Source organism: Canis aureus, chromosome 10, assembly GCF_053574225.1.
Source record: "Canis aureus isolate CA01 chromosome 10, VMU_Caureus_v.1.0, whole genome shotgun sequence".
Taxonomy (NCBI): Eukaryota; Metazoa; Chordata; class Mammalia; order Carnivora; family Canidae; genus Canis; species Canis aureus.
In genome coordinates, this window is record NC_135620.1 from 67196397 (window position 1) to 67223618 (window position 27222).

Here is a 27222-nt window from a genome sequence, read left to right on the forward strand (position 1 = left end):
AATTCCACTTAGTAGGTACATTTTCAGAGCTGAGTTTTGTTTTCAGATGCAGTAGCTTTCGCCAGCTTAGATTTTCTGGTACCATCTTTCTTTTTATTACTTGGCTTTCATTTTGTGATTTTATGATGATAAATGACAAAGGTCAACATAGTTTGGAGGCTGATGGGACATCCATAAGCTAAATAAAAGGTATACTTATAAGCATCTAAAATTGGTCAAGAGAGTGAATGTCAGGAGACGGAAGGAGAAGTCAACGGCTGAGGTGAAGGGCAGTGAAGACAATCACTAGGACAATCAAGATCTTTTTCATTGTTCCTGCATTTCTTCATAGTGTTACAATGCACCCTATGTCCTATTTGGGAGCTTTTCTCCCAGGATCAAGGTGAGTTGATTGTGATTTTTCCTATTTTAAACACAATCTAGTGTTTGGCTTTATTTTCTAGAAGTCTGGGGAAAGTATCCTGGCAGAGGTACAGTGATGGAGTTAGTAGGGACTGAGGGGCAGCCTCAATTCTTTTCCACAAACACACAGTTTTGGGCAAATTCTCCCCTTTGCCTTTTTCCATCCCTTTCTCTGTCCTGCTATTCCTACCTTCCAAAGCAGTGAGGTGTGGGATTATGACACAGTAGTGGGCTCTGTATTAATCTTCCGGTTCTTGCATTTCTTATTCCACCCTTGAGAAGGAAGGGGAAGCACTTTGTTTTGTGAGCCATGATCATACTTTTTTCCTCCATCCACTAAGGTGTTTGCCCATAGCTTTCCAAACGCTGGGAAAGGAATTAGCCAGGATGCCCTCAGCACCAGGGCAGCATTCTGTGTGGAGGATAAGGTCCAATAGTTACCCACTGACTAAATAAAAGGAAACCTTTATTGTTTCCCATATGTAGAGAAGATGGAATTGGAATGAGAGGGGTCTCCTTTATTGTGATTTGTGATTTCTTGGTACCCTGTATGCTGCATGTGATCCTGCATTGTGTCGGCAGCATGGATGAAAGATCTTTATCCTCTTCATTATTTCCTGGACATCTCACAAAATGGCACTATCCAGCCAAATATGATTTAATAGCAAAATATATTTTAATTGAAAAATCATTTTAAGTAACCGAATAAAAATGTGTAGCGGGAACTTCCCCAGTAGACAGCAGAGTATGTACATTTTGTGAGTGGAGCAGCATCGATTTAATATACTTTTATTTAGAAAATACAAGCATATTTAAAAATGGAAACATGTAAGAAAGTATGTCACAAGGAATAACAAAATAGAACACAAAATACAAAGGCAAACCCCAAATAACAAGTTTACCAAACAAAACAAGACCCAGCACCGTGTTGGAATTTCTTTGCATAAGTTCAAGGATGCCCAGGACTCCCAGGAAGAGATGATCCTGCCTTTAGGAGAGCGGGTTGGCTGTGCAGTTGTTAAAACCCAGTCCTCCTTTTCCTGGAACAAAAAACAAAGAGATTCAACAGAAGAACTGAACCGAAGAGGTAATAGTTTAGGGGCTGATTCAAACAGGATTGAAAGTCTCAGATGCCTGGGCATCATCCATGACATTGTTTTGTACGGATGCGGGTCAGAAGAACACGGAGAACACGTATCATCTTACGGAAAGACCCGAGAATCAGCAGAACCTGAGTTTTGATCCTGGCTCAGTTTCCTGTCTGATAATCCTCTTATATGTAAAACGATGAGTTTGGACTTCAAATCTGAAGGTCCCTTATGGCATTAACAGTTAATAATTTATGGCATTTATTTAGGATCAGTTTTCTGAAGATACACATGGAGATCAGAGGAAAGGCGCTTTCTTTCTGAAAGATGGAACTACCTGGGAACAATACTGGGTCGGTCTTACTCATCAGCAGAGCAGGTAATAGGTTGAGGGAGTTAATGGATGTCACAGGGCATTTCACCACCAGCAGCTACTGCTGCCTGGAAACTGCCCCATCTGTGAACAAGCTTTATGGAGCATTGTTTTTTTGTGCCTGTACTCAGTAGGAAGGATGCAATCTTGTGGGAGAGAAGGAAATAAAAACATGCTTGGAAACATTTACTGTTTTGATTTCTCAGAAAAGCTTTCTCCTCTTCCCATTTCAGGGAATCACATTCCACCTTTCTTTGTTCATGGAGTCTTCAGCCTCCTTTCCCCTTTCCCCAAAAAGTAAAGATTTTGACAAAATGACTCTTCACATTAGTACAGAGTAACTCAACCTAGGACCACAGTTCACTAATCCATGGTGGGCCCTTGAATAGATCTGGAGTAGTCAGTTCTTCTCCTGGAGTTTTAAACTGGGTCAGCACTCTATTTCTGTGGATGCTATGGTATGATCTGTAAAATGTGGAAGTTGTAAGCAGGTCGGTCCTTCCACTTGAACCGAGTAGCAGAGAAAACCACACTGCAGAGGATGGAGCAGGCACTGGAGAGAGGAGGGGAGATGGGCAGTGGAGGGTCTTGGGTGGCTTTCAAGTCTTCAGTCTGGTCCTACTAATGCTTAGGCATCTCACGTCTTTGGGTTCAATGCACGGTCCTTCTATTGGGACAACATATTCCTTTCTTTAATTGAGCAAGTTAAAGTTACAGTGAGAGAGTCCTAACTAAGATGTTTCTCCTAGGATAATCGCTCACAGTACAAGGAGGCAGGGGCTTACCCAGTCTTCTGGGTTGAAGATGACCTTTCCTTAAATGTGGGATACGCTCCCGGAGCTTATTTTGCTGAACATACACATATGGATTCCTTTATTGAACTTTTGCATAAGAAAATCTAGATTTTTCTTCTTTATTAGTAGACAATATTTTCACAAAAGTTAATAGTTATCCTTCCCCTAGTTGAGAAAGAGCTCTTATGGGGAGTATTTTGATGTTAGGGAACCACACAAACAAACTCTGGAGGTCCTTTTCTTAACTACAAGATGGAGTTGAGTAGAGAGTCTAAAATTATAAGAATGTTATAAATACTTCCTGTTCCTTTTTGAGTCACTGCCATTCTTATTCCTTCTATCTTTTCTTTTTCTCTCTCCTTTTTTCCCCAGAACTTCATTCCAGCTTGATTTTCATTTTCTTCAATTCTTTCAACTCTGCTCTCAGGTAAAACTATCATTTTTATCTTGGAAGCTTCTACATATATAATCCAAATTTGCTCTTTGGGTTTTTTTTTCTCTCTGCAAAGGTGGCATATACTTGAGATGATACGGAGAAATTCATTGGCATGTGACTGACTTTTTTAAAAATCAAGTTTGGACTTTAATAAATTTTTGTCTTTGCAAGTTGACTCTGATATTCTCATCACAATGAAATAAAAGGAAATGGAAAAATTAGAGTTGTTTTCAGTTAACTAAATTTCCCACTTTTTAAAGGGAATATGAAAATATCCATTTGTTTTTAATGACTATTATAAGATGAAAGTAAGCATACATAATACAAATCTAAGTGATGTAATACAATAATATATAATGAAAGTCTCAAAATAGAGCTGGTAATATTCTGACATTTCAACATTTCTGAGGACGATGTTATAATATTGAAAATATTTTATCCATTGTATGATGTAGTATGTCTGACATTTCCCGAAGTTTAAAAAAGCTTAAATGTTGAGAGAGAAGAACAAAGCTAGAAGCATAATGTTCTCTGATTTCAAAGTATATTACAAAGCTATGGTATTCCAAATAGCATAGTGTTGGCATAAAAAATAGACACATAGATTGATGAAACAGAATAGAGCCCAGAAATAAACCCATGCATATATGGTCAATTGATTTATGACAAAGGAGCCAGGAAGGTACAGTGAGGAAAGAATAATCTTTTCAACAGATGGTATTGGGGAAAAACTGGACAGCCACATGGAAAAGGATGAAACTGGACCCCTTACTTAAACCATACATAAAAATTAACCAAAAATGGGTTAAACACTTGAATATATGAGCTGAAACCATAAGACTCCTAGAAGAGAACATGGTTGGCAAGCTCCTGACATTGGTCTTGGTAATGAATTTTTTTTTTTTTGATTTGACAGCAAAAGCAAAAATCAACAAGTGGGTTTACATCAAACTAAAATCTTTTGTACAGCAAAGGAAATCATCAACAAAATGAAAAGGCAACCTACTGCATGGTATCATATATCTGATAAGAGATTACCATCCAAAATATAGAAAGAGCTTACATAACCCAATAGCAAAAAAAAAAAAAAAAAAAAAAAAAAAAAAAAAAAAACCACCCTTAAACCAAAATCAAAAAACAACCCAAACAATTTGATTCAAAATAGGCTGAGGATTTGAATAGACATTTTTCCAAAGAAGACATACAGAAGGCCAAAAGGTACATGAAAATATGCTCAAGGTTATGCTCAAGATTAAAAGGCAAGGTTTCCCTAGATGAAAAACTCAAATACGCTCAACATCATCAGTCGCCAGGGAAATACAAATCAAAACCACAACGAGGTATCACCTCACAACACTTAGAATGGTTATTATCAAGAAGACAAGACATAACAAGTTTTGGCAAGAATGTGGAGAAAAGAGAACACTTGTGTTCTGTTGGTGGGAATGTAAATCACCAACAGTGTACAACTATGCAGAACAGTATGGAGGTTCCTCAAAAAAAATAAAAAAAAATTAAAAATAGAACTGCCATACAATCCAGCAATTCTACTTCTGGGTAATTTTCTGAAGAGAATGAAAATATTAGCTTGAAAAGATATATGTACCACTATGTTCATTGCAGCATTATTTATAACAGCCAAGATATGAAAACAACCTAAATGTCCACTGATGGATGAACAGATAAAGAAAATGTGATACACACACACACACACACACAAATACTATTCATTCATTAAAAAAATGTCATTTTGCCATTTACAGCAACATGGATGACCTCTGAGGGCATTATACCAAGTGAAGTAAGTTGGACAGAGAAAGACAAATACCATATCTCACTTATATGTGGAATCTAAAAAAAACCCCAAACAACCAAAAAAACCCTCTTACAGATAGAGAACAGATAGATGGCTGCTAGAGACAGGCAGGGGGTGGGGAGAGGGTGAGTGAAATGAGTGAAAGGAGTCAAAAGATACAAACTTTCAGTTATAAAATTAATAAGTCAAAAAAATAAATAAAATAAATAAGTCATGGGGATGTCATGTACAGCATGGCGACTATAGTTAATAACACTATATTGCATATTTGGAAGTTGCTAAGATAGTAAATCTTAAAAGTTCTTAACAGAAAATAATAACAGAAAACAATAACAGAAAAAAATGTTATTATGTGGGGTGATGGATGCTAACTAGATTTATTGTGGTAATCATTTTGCAATATATATATATAAATATCAAATCATTATGTTGTATACCTAAAACTAATGTAGTGTATATCAATGATACTTCGTAAAAAAAAGTTTAAATTATTTTTAACTATTTTCCCTTAGACTTATTTTTGTGATAATCTTTTCTTAGCCATGATATTTATCTGGTTAGAAATGAGAAACCAATTGACAGACATATTTTTACATAAGTTTCTTTAGTCAATTAAATACTGCATATACATATACTAGAAATATGAAACAAGATTTTTGACTTGAAAAACAAACATTCATTGTCAATTTCAATACTATTTTTTTATTGTAATCAGGAATGCAAATGAACATCAATATGATGTATTGAGTTTATTATTTATTTTACATCCTTACATATGAATGATGTAATATTCTGTTCAAGAGGGCAGTTAATTTATTTGTTTAATTAACCCCTTTTTGTGGAAAATTATGAAATGTTTATGGAATGTTTCATGAATTTGCATGTTATCATTTTAAAGGGGCCATGTTAACCCCCTCTATATTGTTCCAATTGGAAGAGTTGGAACTGTTCCATCTGGAAACAGCTGTTCCATCTGGGCAGTTTACGTGCTGCCCAGATGAGTACAAGATTATTTATTTTCGAGATATCACTTTGTCAATTCTTAACGAATATTTCTTTGTGTTGGCTCTAGTTCAAATTTAGAGGATCTGAAAATGGACATTTTTGGATGCAAACAGCTTATACTTAAACTAGAGATACCTTCCAGCTTTTGGGACAAACTTAATTTGATTTTTAACTTCTTTACATTATAGATAAACATTCATTTTTAATTGCCTTACCTGGAGCAGTCATGTCCTGTCCAAGCTGAGACACAATGACATCGGTTTGGTCTTACACATTTTCCACCATTTAAGCAGGGAGACTGGCAAACAGCTGGGATGAAAAATCCATGCATTTACTTAATTAATACTTAGCAAGTTGGAAGATGTCCATGAAGGCACACAGAATAAGATATGACTCTGCTTTCTGTTCCAGCCACTGCTATTCCCCATTGACCATTTGTATTACACATTTCTACCACTTTTTTGACCTCACATCATTATGTGACACCATCTCCCTCTTTCCCTCCAAGCTAATCCATTCTCATATTTAAGTCCCAGGCTAAGTCCTACCTATGTATTGAAACCTTTGCTGATAACATTAAATCCATTGATTTTTTTTTCATTTAATCTGTATGCAACCAATTTGACATATACAGTTTGAACTGCAAATTTTTCATATGTTCAATTAGATTATATAGCACTGGAGAGAGCTAGCAGTGAATTCTATGACTGAGTCATTACACCAGATATCAGATGCCCAGATTATCTAAAATAATGAAAAGCAAGAAAGAAAGAAAGAAAAATAGTAGATGATTCAAAGCCCCTTTGTATTTGCTAGAAAACATATTTCATGGCTTTTACCATCTTTAACTGGAATTATAGAACCTGGAATAGAGTTAAAAATCAGCCACAGATAAAACCCTGAGGGAACACCCAAAGATTTACAATCTGGACATCTTTCTCACAAATCCACTGTGTCATAACCACACTCTTCAACTGCATGAATTTACTTGTTAAAAAACTTGTAGATGCTAAAAACTGATGAGGACCTAACACCCATGAGTTTAACATCTCAAAAAGAAGAAGAACTTCCTCGTGGAAGAGAATAAAATTCCTGTTGAAAGAAGGCTGGAAACAGGAAATGTTTCAGCCTCATGATAGCTTGGAAAAGTAGGTTTCCCTAGATGAAAAACTCATCTTTGGTGAAATATAAATAAATATCATTTCCTTAATCACTCATCCATAAAGCATGGGGAAAATGTCAGCAAGTTCCAGAAACTTGATAAGCAAGCACTGGGTGGGAAGAGAGAAGACAAATGTAAAACCCATCTTCACTCTTGGAGTAACTTTCTTGGGGGTTCAAGAGTAGCAGTGGGTCAAAAGAATGTATGTATTTGCCACAAAATAAAGAGGAAACTATGAAACAAAGCAAGATTAAAAAGCAAAAATAAAACCCAATCATTGAAAACTCACTCTCCATAGATTCTGCTTTTTAAAGATTTATTTATTTTTGAGAAAGAGCACAGATGTGCGTGCCTGCATGAGTTGAGGGAGGGGCAAAAGGAAAGGGAGAGAGACAGTCTCAAGCAGATTCCCCCCTGAGCATGGAGCTCAGTGTGAGGCTTGATCTCACAACCCTGAGATCATGACCTGAATTGAAATCAAAAGTCAGGTGCTCAAGTGACGGAGGCACCCAGATGCCCCACTCCTTTTTAATAGTGTGATGATTTAGTGGTTCCTGACTGTACTAACAAATTCATTTCACCTCTTTGCCTAATACCTTACTACCTTCCTCTTTACCTATAACATTGATGCCCCCAATGTTCCCTTTGGGCTACGTGCCTTCTGCACCATCTTACACTTTTCTCCATGAATGTTTTCCAGGGATGACTTATGTATCGCTATCTTCAATCTAGATGTATCTTCTGGGAACCTAAACCCAAACTAAACTATCAGACCTCTACCTTATATGTTTCACAGGCTCCTCAAACTCAGCACGTAGCTACTTAACTCCTCATCTATACCTTCACATCTGCTCCTCATGAGTTCTCTGTTTCAGTAAAAGGCACCACTCCCTAAGGTGCCCAAAAGGTGTAATCAATCTTGATGCATCTCAGACTTTTATTCCCACGATAAATCTATAACCAAATAGTGAGTCACCTCCCTAACTTCTCTCAAATCCACTCTTCCTGGTTATCATTTTTTCAGACTTCATTACATCTTGCCAATGCTGCTTTATTAACTTCCTAAGTGGTCTCCCTATCGTATGTCTTGCTTTCTGCCATTTTCCATACTGCTGCCAAAATTACTTTTCTAAAAGAAAATCTCATCACGTGATTTTTTTGTTTAAAACCTTTCAGTGGTTTCTGTTACTCATAAGACATAATTCAGGATCTTGACCTTGGCACACAATGCATTTCCTTCTTTGGCTCTGCCCAACTTTATAGCTTCATTTCCAATCACACCCCTACATTTCCTCCATGGCTTCAGTTCTACTATGTTGAACACACCTGTGTTATGCTTCCATGCCTTTGACTAGAATGATCGTCTCCTGGTGACTACTCTTGTTCTTCTTCTGATTCTATGCTTATGAAGACTTCTGAATGTCTGTGCTGGGTTAGTATGCCCATATTCACTGTTGCCATAACCCTTTTTAGAGAATTTAATTAACCTCTAGTTATCTCTTTATAGGCCATTCCACATCCTTTCTGCTTCTCTAGATTAAATTCCAGAGGGCAGGAACTCCTGTTTCATATGCTGTTTTATGCTTAGTGTGTAGGGTGTGTGAGTAGGATACGTGCTTAGGTAGCTGCTATAAGAAAGGAACATTATGTGGCTCAGTGTCATTAGGGAGCTTATGCTAATTAGGGAGTCAAGGAGCTAAAAGAAATACAAATAAATGAGATCAATGGGGCTTTAGACTGCGTGGTTGTACCTAATTGTGTCATATCTATAGAAATGGAATGCTAGAAAATAGATTATTGTGGTATAAAGCAGGTTTGGAAACCAGAAGAAACTTAGGCAGGGCACCCAAGTTTGGAGAGGGAGGGGAAAGAGGGAGACCTCAAACTTGCGCTGAGAGATGGGGATAAACAGGGAAGCCCTCACTGCAGGGGACAGCGTGTGATTGGCTGGACAAGAACTGAGTTTTATCAGTTTATCAGAGGTGTGTCAGCCTCTGCAGAGCCTTGGAAGTCAGAAGAATTTGTGCTGAAAACTTTGGGCTGGATGTGGAGACCACAGGGAACCATTTTAGGTTCTGAAATAGGGCAAAGAGGTACACCAAAAGGAGTACATAATGATGTTTAGCTTGGAAATAATAGATACAGGAAGATTAACCGGTAGACTCTGATGGTGATCCCAAGAAGAGATATTCTACTAGCTGGTGATAGCGGGGACACAGCAGGATGGAGGAGGTACTGTGTAGAGAGAAACAGAAAGGTGCTGACGCTGGTAATCTCAGCAGAAGGAGTGGGAGAATCAAGGATGCCTCCACCTGGAAGAGCAGGGCCACCACCTATAGTGTCAGATGACTGGGAAAGGGCTAGACTCCTTTGCATGTGACTTCAATTAGGGGAATGCAGATAAAACAGCAAAGCTGATTTGTTACAAACACTAGATAGAGTACTTTTAGGTTTCAAGTAAAAGCTTCTCATTTAGCCTCCAGTAGATCTTTACTTTTCTACATTCATGGATGGCTGTTTCAGCTTTAGGTAGGGGGACTACACAACTGGTTTTGCCTGTGACAGTACATTTTACTCCCATTTCCTTAGTTCACCCCTTTTGCTTGCAAAAATATCCTAGTTTGAAGGCTAAATTATATCGTCACCCAGCCTTAGAGCTCATGACAAGCTCTGGGACCAACATGCCTGTTCTACTTGGTGTTTCACCCCACCAGAGGGGTGGTATAAATATTGTTTACAGGAGGGGTGGTGGTATGTTGGAATTAATCTCAAATAAATACAGCAAGTTCTATTCTTTTAACAGTTGTCTTAAAATTTCAGACTTTAAAAAAGGTTGAAACCTATCATTTTAAACTGAATCATTTCTTTAACATGAGAAACTTATCATACACAGGCACTATGCTAGGTACTGGGTATCTAACGATCACAAAGAGGTATCCCTGCTCTCAAGTGGCATATAATCTAATGGGAATAAGGACAGATGGATAATCAATTATTAAACTGTAGAAGAGCAGATGTCTTATTTGAGATAGGTAAGGGTGTTTAGGGGGACGTGTTTATCTCCCATCAATCAACAGTAGTTTGTTACTGTTGTCCGTGAAGGAATTATCTCTTTGATGAGATTTTCACTTTAACTTAGATGGTATTTATGCAGAGCCTTGTTCTTTCTAAATAGTTATGACAAGTTAGTAATTCGATTTCATAGAGATTAAAATAAATATTCTTCTGAACCTCTGTATGTTTTCTCAATGTTCTGCAAAGAGCAGATGATACGAAGAAGGCTGACAACTGAGTTGACTTAGATGCGTATCTTTGGTTCATGGCCCAGACAGGTGTCTCTGGAAGCAGCTATAGAGTCCAGCATTGAGACTCTCATTCAAGAGACCATCTTGAGGAATTCTTGAGAGGTTTTGGCATCTTTTTGTTTCACTGCTACCTGTGAATCTGAGTCACACTCACCAGTGTCCTCTAGGGCCTCTTGGAGCCAAAGCAACAAGAAAACAAGCCCGGAGAGAAGGCCTACCTGTATGACAGCGGGACCCCGTCCAGCCAGGTGGACAGTCACACTGGTAAGGGGCTACACAGCGACCACCATTCAAACAGGGGAGAATGCATATTGCTAGAAAAGATATATATTGAAAAGGATTTAATCAAAATACACTCAGATATGTTCAAGTGTTCAAAAAACATTTTCCAGGAAGATAAAACCCTCAATGACCCACTAGAGAGTCTCCCTGGCTATGTTCTGTTTATTCATCAGTATCATTGGAAAAACACCAGCAGGAAAGTAAGGATGGACCTTTAGCCTAACAGAATGACTCTAGTGCCAAATGCACTCTTTTAGAGAGGATATACCATAATCGACGTCTGCTAAGTGCTTTGCTCTCTCTTCACAGAATAATCTTCTCCATTTATTATCATTTCAAATTTCCTTTTCAAATTACATGAAATGCTCAAGAGGGTTGGCTGTCTCAAGGCTTCTTATTGTCTTGAATTAAATGTAAGAATAGGGTCAGATGGGTATCCTGGAGGCTGGTTTTGGCAATACATTAGTATCTCCATTAGTAGTGATGGGACACCTCACCCTTCATTTCCTTGGAGCAGTGGCACTTACAGCCTCCAAGGCAATCACTCTTCCTAGAAATCATTGAGCTCTTTAAAGAGGAATAGTCCGTTTAAAAGGAGTGAGATTGTCTATTGACTTGCCACACAATGTACGGTTCTCAAGCCAATAGCATTGGCATTACCTAGGTGTAGGCTAGAAATGCCAACATCTCAGGTCCTAACTCAGAACTTCTGAATCAGCATCTGCATTTAAAATCTCCCAGATGGGTTGTATGGACATTAAAGTTTGGGAAGCCTTGGTCTAATGCAGGAGGGTGGGCACATGCTCAGTGAGCTAAGCTAGGCCTGCTATCAGGGTCCTCCAGGGTAAATGTTTCCCTGGTCTTTGGACTCTTAGCATGACAGCAAGTCAAGTTTGGGAGTCCTAAATGGGAAGGAATGATTAGAGAGAAGAGGAAGGAAAAACATAATTTCTCTTCTTTCTTAATCCCTGTGAAACTACTTGTTTTCATGAATTGTTAGCAGCCTCAATTTATTTCCATTGCATATTTTCCTTTCCAGATTAGTTGCAAAAGCTACACTCAAAACAGTTTTAGAATGTCTTGTAATGTGTCTGGCCTTCAAAAAAACTGATACAGACCAATGGGCATCACACAAATGACTCTTAATGTGATTTACACACACCACTCCCAAAGAAACATGAAATCATTTTATCCCCATATATATTTTTAAAGATACTGAAACAAAGTATAGTTTAGACATTAAAAACACCCTTTTAAAATCACTTATTTTCATTCTCCTGAAAGTTCAAATTCAAATGTATTTTTATAAGGATCAAAATTCCATAATAATTTACTAAGCATTGTGTAGATACCAGAGTGCCAACTTTCCCTGTTTTCTTAGTTGAGAAGAACTACCCCTAATGAAAAAGAGTCAACAGTGGGCTGTAAATACTAGAGTGTGACCCAATGCCGTGAATTTCTCCCAACCGCAGCAATGAGCAGCGTGGTACATAAGTGGGTCTGAGATAGGGAAGATATTGGCTGGGAAATCCTCTATTATAAGTTCCTTCTCAAGAGAATTCTTGGAAATTTGTGACAAAAGGCATTTGGCAATGGCTCTGGATGGATCTTTATAACTGTATTTGAAAGGTCATTTATATTCTAGATCTTTTGCAACTAATTGACATACTCAGATCAACTTTAGGCGCTCTTGTCGGGTTTGCTACAGGATTTAAGCAAATCAATTCCTTCTAATAGTAAAGCCAGTTCCTAGTAACTTCCTCGAGTTGGCAGCTTCCAGGCAAATTATCAGGATTCAAAGTAAAATTTAAGGATATAACATGTAAGGTTTGAGGATAGACTCACGCTCTTCACAGAGGCGCCCCATCCAGCCATCTGGACAGGAACAAGCATTGGGGCGTTGGCAGATACCTCCATTCTGACATGGGAATCGACAGACAGCTGGAAAAGAAGGAGGATGGATCATAAATCCAGGGAATTATGGAAGAGTATTTGTCAGAAAATAAGATTTCTTATTCACATTTCATAATATTTCCTTGAGTCAAGCAAAGAAACAAAAGCAAATGTCAAGATTCAGAAAGGGATAAACATGAGAGCTCTCAGAAAGGGGCATAAACAAGCTTGGGTAGTTCTGAGAATATGGTTTTCCAAATTTTAGTAATTTGGGGATTCAGGGCAGAAGGGAACAACGTGGTTTAGACAAAATGTAAGCTCTTTTGGTCTGGACCAGGGGAAGTGTCTCTTTCAGCAGAGCTGAGAATGCCCTTCCAAAGATGGCCTTTGATGGTCAATAGCTCTTGGGAGCTGCCACCGTCATTCATTGTCTTAAAATAAGCAAGTGAAGAAACAAACAAGTGAGCAAGCAAACACTGAAGTCTCATTTGGCTTCTGTTTTTAAGTGAAGCTTGGGCTAGTCTATGAGGCTGTTACGTCCTCCCTTGCCCTCTCATGAGGAGGTTGTTCTCTTATATCCCATGTGTTAGTGATTTCATTTCTCATTGTTGCTTTCAGACAATTAATCTCCCTTCTCCTGCAAACTCTCTTGCCTCTTTGAGGCCCATGCCATTTGTTCATTGGTTTTTCTCAATTGTCCCATCCCCCAAGGGTCATTAAAGGCTCTGGCCTTTTTACCCCAAATCCAAATCTGACCATTGTCATGTGGACAACCCACTCAACAATCTGAGTTTTCTTTTAGTTCCTTGTTATATTTGTCTTGTTCACTAGCATAGCTCTTGACTTTCAGTAAATATTTGTAGAATGGAACAATCATGATTTGTAAGAAAGAATTCTATTTTATTAGAACAATGTAAGTTTTAGGACATACTAGAATGGTTCATTATCTATCTCTTTCAATTTTGCAGAATTTGAAGCACAGATCCTTCTTCCCCCAAGAAGATTTTATTGAATGCACACACAAAATTCATTCTTGGGTTTGCAAATTCAATACACCAAGTGAAGGGACAGTAGTGCTTATATAAACATGGAGTGCTTTTCACCAACCCCCAGCATGGCCAGGGAGACCAAGAGGTAGGCTTCATTTCCCTGGGACTGGACAGTACCTCTTGTCTCTTACATTGCCCATGGGATGGACTACCCCATCTCCAGTGGGGTTAAAGGTCTGTTCAGAATGAGGATGGAACTGGAATCTGCTGAGACACCTGAGTATCCCAGAGGTACCCTCAAGGCTCAGACATGCTGCAGCTCCCCCTAGCAGTTGGAGAGTAGAACACTATGAAGAGCCATGATTGACTCAGGAAGGAGCCATATGCCAGGTCAGAGTTCCCTATGAAAGCTTTCAAAACTCAAACCCATAATAAAGTTAAGGAAAATGACATAAATGTCAAAAGAAAATTTAAAACCACGGAAAAATAAAAGAGCATGCATACAGTTATTGGCTTTGTCAGACTTTCATATGAATTTCCCTACAGCTTCACTGAGACATAACCATGCAAATATTTCCTTACCTCTGCAAATAGGAGGTGATGTCCAGGTTCCATTCTCTAGGCAAATACTCCTTAGGGAGCCCTCCAACATGTATCCACTGTAACATGAGTAGGTGATCATGTCCCCATACTGATAATGTATGCCTCGAGCAATCGCATTTCCTACATGAGTTGGTGGACCACAGGATATTTCTACAGGAAAACAAAACCACAATGAAGTCTGTGCTACTAACTCAGCCAGTGGATAGAAGAGAACACAATCTCAAGCCAAAGACTGAATTTATTTTAAGAGCAAGGATAAAACACATAAAGGTACCTTTTTATAATAACTAAAAGATACTAGGGATTAAAAGCATAATCTGCTCCTGTTTAGAAAAATGAGATGTGCACGATCAAAGGTTTGTCTTCTAATTCAAACACTGAAGCTGCGCTGCCATTTTTTACTCAGCCAAGAAGTCTCTAGGAGCCCAATGAGCTCTTGTGGATTGCCAAAGAGATGGCTTCCGAGAGAATGTCAATGCAGGAAGCTTATCAAATTAGAAGGGGAGAAGCCTGGGGATTATTTGTAGTCTATTGTTTTAGAGTGAAGATCATGAATTACAGTACTGCATATTCCATCAAGGCTGTTTTATTAGTGCCTAGGACAGCACCTGGCATGTAGTGGGCTCTTGATACATGTTTGAAAAATGAGTAAATGAATGAATATTGTCTCTAGCCTGTCCATACGCAGTTTACACACCTTGGTGAGACTTATGACATTCAAGGTTTCACATCAGTCTCCTTCTTTTCAAGACCGTGAGGCAGTGACTCTTCGCTTTTGCAATGTGTGAGATTGAATGATAATCCTCTTTTAAAAGCTACATGTATTGTATATTTAAATAAAAAATCTTATAACTAATTTTGCCTTGAGAAGCCCTGAAATAACTAGAGTTATTCTGGGGTGGCTCACAAGACAAGGACTGGATTGGAGCTGGGACTCCAATCAATATCCAATTTGTATAAATGTATGATGATGACTCTCCATGAATTGGCTTATAAAAGGTCACTTTGTGGTCATAATAATATTTTAAAAAAAGATTTAATTTATTTATGAGAGACACAAAGAGAGGCAGAGACATAGGGAGAAGCAGGGTGCCTATGGGAGCCTGATGCGGAACTTGATCCCAGGATCCAGGGATCACAACCTGAGCCAAAGGCATATGCTCAACCACTAAGCCACCCAGGTGCCCTTGTGGTCATAATACTACTAAGAACTTATTTAAAGCGATGACTGATGTGTATGATTTTTCTAAATTTTCTTTTCCTTCTAAGGTGATTATAAACACCAATTCAGTGAGTCAGATGTCAAATATGTATTACTGCCTACTGTCCATCAGAAACTGGAAAGAAACCAATGAAGATAATGCTGTCCCTTTGCTCAGACAAGTGGAAGAATGATGAACAACTTCAAAAGAGCTGTCATATAGGCCTGGATACTACACTATAGGAAAATCAAGGTGAATGCAACTAATTATGCTTAAGATTATCAAGGTACAAATCACATTGAAAGTGACATTTGAATTGGGCTATAGAGCTTGAGTGGATCAGAAGGAAAGAGCTTCCAGCTTGGGGGAGCAGCATGTAGAAAGACTGTGATAAGAGGATGCCTGGTTTCCTGAAGTGATCAAAACACAGATTTCAGATCACCTATATGGGAATCACCTTGGGTTCTCGCTAAAAAGTGCGAGAAAATTTTGGGAGTTTCTAGTTTATGAGTCTGCATCTTATCTACCTTCCCTAGGTGATTCCCATATGTGCTAAATTTTAATCACTGATTTGTAAGGATAAATATCAGGATGAGGTGAAAAGAATGAGGTAATTTGTTGCTCTTGTCCCTCAGGGAAGAGATTTTCTTCTAAACCGGAAGCTTTGTGTTTAATAAAAAATGCAAAAGAGGGACTGAGGAAAGCAAACAATGGTAGAAATTGTCTCCTTCTCTCCAAGGCAACCCCTGAACCTCTCAAGAATATTGAGGAATGGGGCACTTGGGTGGCTTGGTTGGTTAAGCCTTCCACTCAGGTCATGATCTCAGGCTCCCTGCTCAGTGAGGAGTCCACTTCTCTCTCTCTCTCTCTCTCTCTCTCTCTCCTTTTGCTCCTTTCCCCCACTCGTCTTCTCTCTCTCTCTCTCAAATAAATAAATAAATAAATAAATAAATAAATAAATAAATAAATACAATCTTTAAAAAAAGAAAAAAGGAAAAAAGAATATTGAGGAATAATCAAACATGTACTCGAGTGCATGTCTCTTCTTGCTCTCCCTTCCAGTGCTCTGAGTGGTATGTCTTAGGGAGCCGAGACCAATGTGGGGATATGTGTGCAGAATCAGGCCACTTGGCCTGTGTTAGTTAGGGCTGCTGGTCAAAGCTTACACATACATAGTTCGTTCCACTTCACTTGGAGTAGATTTTATAAGGCTAAAAGTATAGTATACATTTCCTGGAGTAAGATCTAAATTCTAAACTGTAGTAGGCTGCTAGTTGAAAATTCAGGCACGTGGGCTATTGATGTATGTCTTCCTATCAAAAGACATTGCTAAGATAAATACACTGATTCATTTATTCTTCAAAACAAACCTATAACATAGGTATTGGTGCTATTAATACATGAGAGCCCTGAGGTTCAGAGAAGTTAGGGCATGGCCATAAGTTTACTTAAAAAGTTTTGAGGATAGGATTCAAACCCAGGTCCTCTCTGACTCCACAATCCCTATGCCCTTCACATGCACATTTCTTTACTAATTGGAGCGCAAATGTTCTGAAGATGAAGGCCATCGCAGGCATGGTATAGGCTATATAGCCCAGTGCCCTGCAGCTGGTTAGACTCAATGAATATTTGTTAATTTTTTCCTATAGAGGGAGTTGTTTGGACTACAAAGGAGCCAGAGGGTAGGATGTTGGGCAGAGCAGATGTTTTAAGTGATGGAAGTGTGTGTCAAGAGACATCAAGAGTAATCACAAGGCAGCAAGAGATGCTGCCATATTGTGTATTATGTACCAACATGGTTCTAGCCCAGACTGGAACCCAAATTGTGGTTCCAGGACCAATATCACCAGCAGCAACACTTGGGAACTTGTTTGAAATGCAAATTCTTAGGCCTCACCCCAGACTACTGAATTAGACTTTCTGGTGGTGGTTGGGGGGGGGGTGCAGAAAACTGTTTTAAACAAGCCCTCCAGGTAGTTCAAGTTTGAGAACCACTGTGGAATAATTTTTGTATTGCAAAGCATCCACAGCCTATTAAAGGATAGTTTGGGATTCTCAGAAAATGAGAAAAACATGTACTTTATTTTATTTAAAAAATTTTACAATAATCTCCACACTCAACGTGGGGCTCAAAATCATGACCTCAAGTTCAAGAGATGCGTGTTCTACTGACTTAGCCAGCCCGGCACCCCGGAAAAAATATATTTTAGATTTAATATTTTGCTCATTCTTAGAAGAACATATTTTGAAAATCTGTTCAGTGAATTCTGGCCAGATAGGTTTTAGCCAACTTCTGGAAAGTTTTTTCTTTTTATATTTGGAATTCAAAGATCTTTTAAAAAAATTATCAACATAGAAGCTGATAACCATGACAGAGATCTAAATATCTACATTTAAATTACTTGACTGAAAATATCTCACAAGGAAGAATAAATATTCTGCACTAATGAAATGAACTGGATTCCATCATTTACTTACTTTCACATTTGGCATTTGTCACCGTCCATGTCTCATCGGGGTTACAGGTAATGATGCCCCAACCCTGGAGCAGGAAGCCTTCTCTACACTTGATGGACACGTTCTGATCAACATAAAACTCCTTTTCAGAAAGGACAGCATTCTCAGGAATCACAAAAGGAACAGGGCATGGATTTGCTGTTAAACAGGAAAAAAAAATGCTTACTGATATTCTTCTTCTCTTCTTCATTTATTTCTCTAAAGATAGAGAACGATGAGCCCTGTAGGAACTGGGTTCTCAGTGATGATAATATGAGGCTTAAAAATACAGAACTTCAAACATTAAAAAAAGTAAATGTGTTTTATAGCCACATGAAATTATCTTTAAGGATAAGATCGGATAAGATCTGAAAACCCCAAGTTATTCAACCACTAACACATTGTCCTAAAATTCTAAGATGGTAAATTAAATAGTTGTTTGAAATATGGCCCAACACTGGGAAAAGAAAAGGTGTGCCAGGAATCAGGGAGTGCATCAAACATCCCCTTAGTTTTTGAAGAATATTAAGAAAGCATAGTAAGTGCTTCTCATTGTCACTTTACTTTCTTTTACTGAACATCCTTCAGAAGGATGCCCCAGAACATCCTCAGACTTTTCTATGTGACTGAATAAAACTTCAGACTCACACTGCTTAAAAAAGGGTATTATAACTTAAATTGTGGAGTTTGTGAGGCTTGTTCATAAAAATGGATTCATTTTATACATCTGAAGCAAAAACAAAATTGATTATAGTGCAAGGATTTCTTAGTGCAAGTGTGTGACACACATATCAACATATTTCAGAAGTTTTGGTTTTTCTGATTTCCAAAGAAGTATTTATGAGTGAAGCAGATGTCAGCTGAATCCTAAAGACACAGTTACTACATTATAATACTTTAAATAACACCAGGGCACTCTCAATTTAGATCTTGCATGTGAATATTGTTTTCATTCTAGTGCTTACAACTAATTATCTTCATTCACTATATTTATATATACTTTATTATATTAAAATTCCATGTAAATATATTCTCTCTTTACCCTTTTACATCTTCAATCAAATTCATTATACATTTGTGTCTAATTTTTTTCATTAAGTTGCATTTTTTTTTTTATTAGTGCCTTGGACTATCTGTAATCATCCAAGGAATCTGGTGAAAGCTAATTTGCAGACTGGATATTCCAGATAACGTGAACAGATTTTAAAAACACCCCATAGTATTTGGTTTGAATATGCACAGATAGCTTTCTTGGGGCTAATTTCACTCAGAGGAGTTTCCTCTAGGTTTTAGACATCTGGGAAACGAGTCAGGAAACTGAATCTGATTAAAACCTCTCTTAGAGTCAACACACACGTTTGCAGAGAGGATGTGGGTGGCTCCAAACTCCGTGTCCGGTGCAATGTATCTCAGGTGCTCCTTCAAGGCTGTACCCTCTGTTGCAGGAATACACTACCCTGAGTCCAGCAGTCGTGTTTTCAACTTCGGCTTTCCCATTCAGAAACCCAAGCGGAGCTTCACACCTGGTCTCTAGAAAGAAAAATGAAAGCCTTGTATGAAATGCTTCTTCCAATCCTCTTTCCTCCTTCTGCTACAATTGCTGGAGGTACTTAATGCATCATATCAAATATTAAAGCCTACTCATTTGTGAGACACAGGGATATGCTTTGAATCAAAGGAGGAAAAAATCCCCAGCATGGGGACACCTGGGTGGCTCAGTGGTTGAGCGTTTGCCTTTGGCTCAGGGCTTGATCCCGAGGTCCCAGGATCAAGTCCCACATCGGACTCCCTGCAGCATATGTTGCTGCCTCTCTCTGTGTTTCTTATGAATAAATAAATAAAATATTTTTAAAGAAGAATTTAAGATTTCTGTATATGTAAAATCAAATCATTAATCTACCCCAGAAGATATGGTAAAAACAACAATGAACAAAGATTTGCAGACCTCAAGTCTTACTGCCAGCCTTGCCACTAACTTAATTTATGATATTGGACAGGTCACTGTACTTCTCCTCGTCCCTCTATTTACTTTCTTAGCAAGAGAGATAAATCTAGCTGATCTTGACTTAGTCCAATCTAGACTGGCTGACTCATCTAAGAGGCTGCTTAACTAGATAATTTAAGAGGCCAATTCTAGTTTGAAACTTTGATAACTCTCCCAGGATTATTAAGAGAAAAAGGTTTAAAGCCCGACATTTTAATAGGCTTGTACACTTCAACTAAATATAGCTGATCCTTGAACAACATGGGGGCTAAGGGTGCCAACACCCCATGCTGACAAAAATCCACAAATAACTTAACTTTCCCAAAACTTAACCAAAGCCTACTGTTGACTGGAAGCCTTCCTGATAACATAAACAGTTGATTAACAAATCTTTTGGATGTTACATGTATTATATACTGTAGTCTCACAATAAAGTAAGCTTTAGAAAAGAAAGTGTTATTAAGAAAATCACAGGGAAGAGAAAATAAGTTTCTAGTACCATACTGTATTTATTGAAAAAACCCCATATGTAAGCAGACACGCACAGTTCAAACCTGTGTTGTTTATGGGATCAACTATACATTGTCTCTGGCAGAGGAATCATATGGGCTATGTGTTGGGAATAAACTCATATGGATTAACTCGTATTTTGCTAAATAAACTTGGATGCTCTCATAAAGTGAGTGAATGTAAAATTCCACAAAAATGTGACTTTCATTTATTTGACAGATGTGACAGCATCACTTTAAAAAAATGTCAGCATTGGATGGTACCATCACCAAAAAGCAACAGTGCTAAGCCTTCTAATTTATAATTATTTGGGGGAAAAAAACCACAAAAAGAATGCAAATAGTTAACTAATTACTAAACAAAATCTTTGCCATTCCAGAGTCAGTAATCTTGTGTTCTATTTCAATTTAATCATTCATTTCTACCACAATTTTTGATGTAGATGTGTGGAATCTACATCAATTTTTGACTCTTTTATTAGTTTGGTGCTCTTGAGCAAAAGCCCAGAAAAGATTCTCATACGGTTTATGGAGATGATTAAAATTTTTTTCTGAATTAAAAAACTGGTTTATAAAGGAAATGTGGCCACATTATTATGTGTTCTCAGTATTGTTTTTGGGACTGCTAAATGTCATTTGACTTACTTTTGCACGTTGCTACCTCTCCACTCCACCTTCTGTTCTTCTGACAAACACGTTCCTTGTTCCCCTGTGAATCCATGAAAAAAAGGGTATTTTCAAGATTATACCTCAATAATGGGAAGATAATAAGGGAATACAAAGTAATCTTAGCTATGAACCTGAATCTCCCGGCACTGGAATGCTAAATAAATTCATTAAATAAATAAAGTTTAAGGGCTAGGCTTAGATTTTTAGAAATGCTTTCATCAAATTACTTCAAAATTCATACCTGGGCTGACCAGTGTAATTAAAGTACAGACTTGGTTTCACTTTCTATTTAAGTGACAACTGATTATAACCAATACCAAAGATAGATGAGGAATGTGTCTGAAATGTCAAAGAGGTATATTTGCTTAGTAAATTTTAAAAAATATCTTGGATTGAATTTATTTTTTTTATTTTTATTTTTTTTAAAGATTTTATTTATTTATTCATGAGAGACACAGAGAGAGAGGCACAGAGACACAGGCAGACTCCATGCAGAGAACCAACATGGGACTTGATCCTGGGTCTCCAGGATCACACCCCGGGCTGAAGGTGGCGCTAAACCACTAAGCCACCAGGGCTGCCTGAATTTATTTTTCAATACTTGAAATGTGCAGCAAAGAATGTGTTTTGGTTTTTTTACACCTTTGAACATGAAACAAGTCAAGGTATCTTATTGGTATGAGGACTGAATTTTTTAATAATGTAACTTATCCACGGAAGATAAACTTATTAAGGGTCCAAGCATTTAAAATTTTAAATATTTGAAGTAAAAGTCTTCCTAAAATTTACTTCCCTGCCCCCTGAAATAAAGTAAAATGAACAGAACTTACTTGAAAAATTATTTACAACTATTATTCTAAATATATTTTTGTATAATTCTTCAGTATCTCATAGCTCTTGGTGGTTATATAGGCTGTTGACCGCCCCCTATAATTATTATAGGCATATATGAGCTAAGATTACTCATATATGAGCTAAGATTACTATTCTTTGACTTCTGGGTATAATTTTTATGAGTCTTTGTTTCTTCCTTCTTTGCTGTTTACCTTTTACTATAATCATCAATGTTCCTACATAGTCAGGGAGCTGGTTTTAATGGCTTGTCATATACTTCCTCAAAATTAATAAAAAATAATCTACAAACTAAAATAATACATTTTGTGCATATTTAAGTATATAAACAGTAAAAGTATAGCAAAAGTTAACAGTGTTTATCTCTGGATGAAGAATCCTGATAAACTCTATTTTTCTTTTGCATTTTCCAACCTTTCTATAATCAATGCATATTGCTATTTTCAATAAGAAAAAAAATAATGACTTTATATTGAGAGACACATTTACTTAATTGATTTAATTATTTTCTTAGGAAGTCAGGATAGTAACCCTCCATTAAAATCAATGGAATCTTAAAAAAATAAAAAATAAAGTCAATAGAATCTTTATAGGCAAAGATTTATCAGTAGTTAAACTGACAGCTCAAAGAAAATATCTTTGGATAGAAGAATAATGATGAGAGGTATAAGATAAAACCAAAAGAGGCAATAGCTCTTTTTCAGACATCTTGCTAATGTAGAACACAGTTTTAAGACAATATGATGTCTCCAAAGGGCTCTGAGCAATGAAGAAACAGGTTAACAAAATTTGCGTGTATATATTCATTTAAAATCAAGCTCCTTAATACATTACTTAGGATCTAATCTTTTTAAACTATATTATAAAATTTAATGTATTTCATAGTAGATAAGGAATTTAAAGCATGGAGAAGAACTCAAACATGAAAAATATAACAGTAGAAAGAATAGTAACAAACTCCCATGCAGCCATCACCCACTTTACAATGTTAATTCAAGGTCAACCTTGTTTCATCTAAGCTGTTCCTTTTTCCTAAGAACCCACATTATTTTGAAGCAAATTCCAGACATCAAATCATTTAACAGTTATTTCAGTATGAATCTCCAAAAGATGAGGGCTCTTAAAACTATAACCACAATAACCAATAACACTATCACAGCTTAAAAGGTAACAATTCTTTAATATTAATAAAAATCTTGTAAGTAGTCAAATTTCAAATTGTTGCATACATTTTATAATTTATTGCTTTATAGTTCACTTGAATCAGGACCAAAACATAGTTTATGTACCTTTTTAAATAAGTACCTTCTCTGTATTTCTTTCCCTCTTACCCTGTCAACTTATTTGTTTCAAAAACTAGAAAATTGGGTCATTTGTTCTGTAGCTGTTTCTACAAATAGAATTTTACTGATGGTCTCATTATGGTGTCACTTAGCATGTTCTTCTGTCTTTGGTACTGGTTGTTGGATTTAGAGGTTTGATAGGATTCAAATTCAATATTTCTTCTTTTTGGCAAGACTTTTCATATGGTATGTTTTTCAATCCAGAGGCACATAGTGTTTGGCTGTATCTATTTTTTCTAACACCAGTAGCCATGATGATGAGGACCTAAATCTGCTAGTTCATCAGAGTTGCAACCTCTGAGATTTAAATTCTATCATTTATTGACTGAAATAAATTACTTCTATAAAGGAAACTTTTCTTCATCTACTACTGGTTTTGTCATCCAGTTAGTGCTGAAAAGACAATTTTTCCCCTTTCATGATCTTTTATCAAAATAATGAATTTGTTCATGAGCCTCCTCTCATAGTTACCAGCTAATTTTCTTGTGTCCCTATGAATCTGCTGTTAGGGATGCCTGGGTGGCTCAGGGCATGATCCCAGAGTCCCAGGATCAAGTCCCACATCAGGCTCCCTGCGAGGAGCCTGCCTCTCCCTCTACCTATGTCTCTGTCTCTCTCTGTGTGTCTCTCATGAAGAAATAAATAAAAATGTTTCTTATTTTTTTTAAAAAAGAATCTACTGTTATTCATGGCATATTTGATATGTTTAGTCCATTAAAATTATTGCCTTATTGAAGCCCAAATGGTCTAATGTTGGCCTATGGGAACCTTATCCAGTTGGTTCCCAAGTCTTTTTAACATGTAATCTTCAATAAGTTCCCTAATATCTCACATGACAAGCTTTTCTAGGCTAATATTTTATATTTCATGTCCCAGACCTGGCTCTGGTTATTGCTGCAAGTAATTGGACTTATATTAAACAATTATTAAATAATACAAAAATTACTTTGTAATTTTGTAATTACTTTGTATTCCCTTATAAACAATATTTTTTAAGGTTTCTAAGATGATTCTAATAGGTAGCTTAGAATGAGAATTATTGCTATAACATTTCTCTCAGTTTTGTAGTTAATAGGATATTCCCAAATTTTAAGGTAAATTATCTACTTCCTTAAATTTAATGACCCATCTAGTTACTAAATATTAAATTTAAATTCAAAAGTTTAAATTTTGTAACACTTCACTTCTTAACAAATTGCAGGATTAGTACTCTCACATGAAGAAATAAATTTCAAAATCAGAAAAATTCTCCAACTGCAATCAACCATTACATTATCATACTTCTTTTTTTCTTTTCTTTTTAACCTTCTAAGGAAATGAAATAAGATCCATACAAGTCTAGTTCTAGTTTTCATGGACCTATCTTATGACAATCCTCTGAATGTGTGGTCAGAAAACAATGAAATGAGTGGTCAGAAAACAAATTACTGATAACGAATACTTCTGCAAAACACACACTTAAATATAATAACAATAAAAGCAGGAAGAAGTTGCCTGAAAAAACAGGTGATGGCATTATAAAATATGAATAAGCCTCTCAAATTTCAAGTTTGATGATATGATCAGTGCTTCAGCAAGATTGACTCCAGATAGGATGGGAGCATGGCAGTGAAGTCGGAGGACGCTAGACTTACCTCATCCCACAAATACAACTAGGTAACTATCAAATCAAAATAAATACCCCCCAAATTAACTTGAACATTGGCAGAACAATCTCCACCACTAAAGGTAGAGAAGAGGCCACATTGAAGAAGGTAAGAAATGCAGAGATGCAGTTTGGGAGAGAAAAAGATCAAGGCCACTGCAGTGGGGAAGGGGAGCTGCAGAACAGAGAAGGATGAGCGACAGTCTAGCACACAGGGGAGCACATGGGGAAGATAAATCTCTATAGCAATTGGCTTGGAAAGCAACAGGGCTTGAGTTTCATGAGTTCTGGCAACCAGTGAGGCTTAAAGCCTAGAGTTTTAAAGATAAGTGTGCTGGGCTCTTGAAGAGCTTGGAGGGCACTGGGGTTGTTCTTAGAGAGAAGGCAGGCAAACATCCCCAGACACACAGTGTGGACACAGTGATCTGAAGAACGCCTGACACACACAGTGGGGAGGTTAGTTGCTCATTTCAGAGTGTGTCTCAGAGAGGTAGCATTCATGGAAAGACTACTCTGGGAACAAAGGAACTGGCAGGCACAATTTCCTTCTCCCACCCCTTCTGCTTCCTCAGCAGAAGCGCAGGGGTACCTGCAAGCACCAGCACAGTTCTGACACTTACACCAAGCCCTACCATCCCACATTCCAGAAGAACTGCCCTTCCCAGTCACACTTGGCTGAGTCCCAATGCAGTGGGCTCCCTACCCTAGAAGATCAGCCTAAACCCCTACCAATACTGCATCTCTTTACCTGGGAGTTTTCCAAGGCCTCAGTTCTGGTGGTAGTGATGACAGATCTCATTTCACAAACATACCAGAGCAACCTAGTTAAAATTTGCCACATTTAGGCCAGGGACAAACACTGTCCACAATAGGCAAAGAGAACCTCTATAGACCACTGGCCTGAAGGATAAGGCAGCCAGGATACAAAAGCAGAGCACACACAGCACATATTGGAGATACTCTCAGAAGTGCCAGGCCGTGGGGAATAAGGGACATTACACTGCAAGGCACTATAGGAACACTTCCTCATAAAGCCACGACCCTCAAGAAGGAGACATAGATGACTTTTTTTTTAACATAGAAAGGAAACCCCATATGGCTATCGATGGATTTTTCAGCAGAAACTTTCCAAGCCAGAAGGGAATTGTAATATATATTCAAACTGCTGAATGAGAAAAATCTACAGCAGAGAATACTCTAGTCAGCGAGACTATCATTCAGAATAGAAGGAGAGATAAAGAATTTCTTAGACAAACAAAACTAAAGGAGTTCATGACCATTAAACCAGCCCTGCAAGAAATACTAAAGGGGACTCTTGAGTGGAAAGACCAAAAATGACATTATGTAGGTAGGAAACATAAAGCAATAAAAATGAATTTTTTTATAAAAAATATTTATTTTGTGAGTTCCTTAACTCACAGGCTGTAAAATATGAAACCATATACCTAAAATGTGGGGATGGGAGAAGAAAAGGAAATGAGTTCAAACTTAAATATCCATCAACTTAATATAGACTGCTATATGCAGAATGTTATATGCAAATTTAATGGTAACTACAAGTCAAAAGCAACTGAGAAATAAGCTAAGAACAAAGAGAAAGAAATCCAAATGTATTGTTAAAAAAAAAATCAGCAAAACATGAAAGAGAATTATGTAAAGGATCAGAGAAAAACTTCAGAAATAACCATAAAATAAGTAATAAAATAGCAATAAATACTTATCTATCAATAATTACCTTGAATGTAAATGGACTAAATGCTCCAATCAGAAGACATAGGATGACAGAATAGATTAAAAAATAAGACCCATTTATATGCTGCCTATAAGAGATTCATTTAAGACCTAAAGATACCTGCAGATTGAAAGTGAGGGGATAGAGAAACATCTATCATGTACCTGGATGTCAAAAGAAAGCCAGAGTTTTGTTGACTGTATCCTTTGCTGTGCAACCCACCATTTGCTTCAACGTGGATGGAACTGGAGGGTATTATGCTGAGTGAAGTAAGTCAGTCGGAGAAGGACAAACATTATATGTTCTCATTCATTTGGGGAATATAAATAATAGTGAAAGGGAAAATAAGGGAAGGGAGAAGAAATGTGTGGGAAATATCAGAAAGGGAGACAGAACGTAAAGACTGCTAACTCTGGGAAACGAACTAGGGGTGGTAGAAGGGGAGGAGGGCGGGGGGTGGGAGTGAATGGGTGACGGGCACTGGGTGTTATTCTGTATGTTAGTAAATTGAACACCAATAAAAAAAATAAATAAATAAATAAAGAATGGAAAAAAAAAAAAAAAGAAAGCCAGAGTAGAGATACTAATATCAGAAAAAAACAGACTTAAACAAAGACTGTAACAAGAGACAAAAGAAGGAAA

At 37.3% G+C, this 27222-nt stretch overlaps 1 protein-coding gene and 1 pseudogene across 3 annotated transcripts in view; both read right to left on the reverse strand.

Moving 5' to 3' along the window:
* Positions 1–1056: 1056 nt before the first annotated feature.
* Positions 1057–27222, reverse strand: part of SVEP1 (sushi, von Willebrand factor type A, EGF and pentraxin domain containing 1) — a 182151-nt gene continuing 155985 nt past the window's right edge. For all 3 annotated transcript variants that reach the window (XM_077912880.1, XM_077912879.1, XM_077912878.1), the window contains 8 exons: positions 20985–21048; positions 19203–19376; positions 17829–18005; positions 14128–14298; positions 12509–12604; positions 10600–10695; positions 6130–6223; positions 1057–1442 (listed from right to left, as the gene is read on the reverse strand). In XM_077912880.1, coding sequence (XP_077769006.1) covers positions 1421–1442; positions 6130–6223; positions 10600–10695; positions 12509–12604; positions 14128–14298; positions 17829–18005; positions 19203–19376; positions 20985–21048 — 894 coding nt within the window. In that variant the 3' untranslated portion in view covers positions 1057–1420. The remainder of the gene's footprint in view (positions 1443–6129; positions 6224–10599; positions 10696–12508; positions 12605–14127; positions 14299–17828; positions 18006–19202; positions 19377–20984; positions 21049–27222) is intronic.
* Positions 5763–5861, reverse strand: LOC144322837 (U6 spliceosomal RNA; annotated as a pseudogene).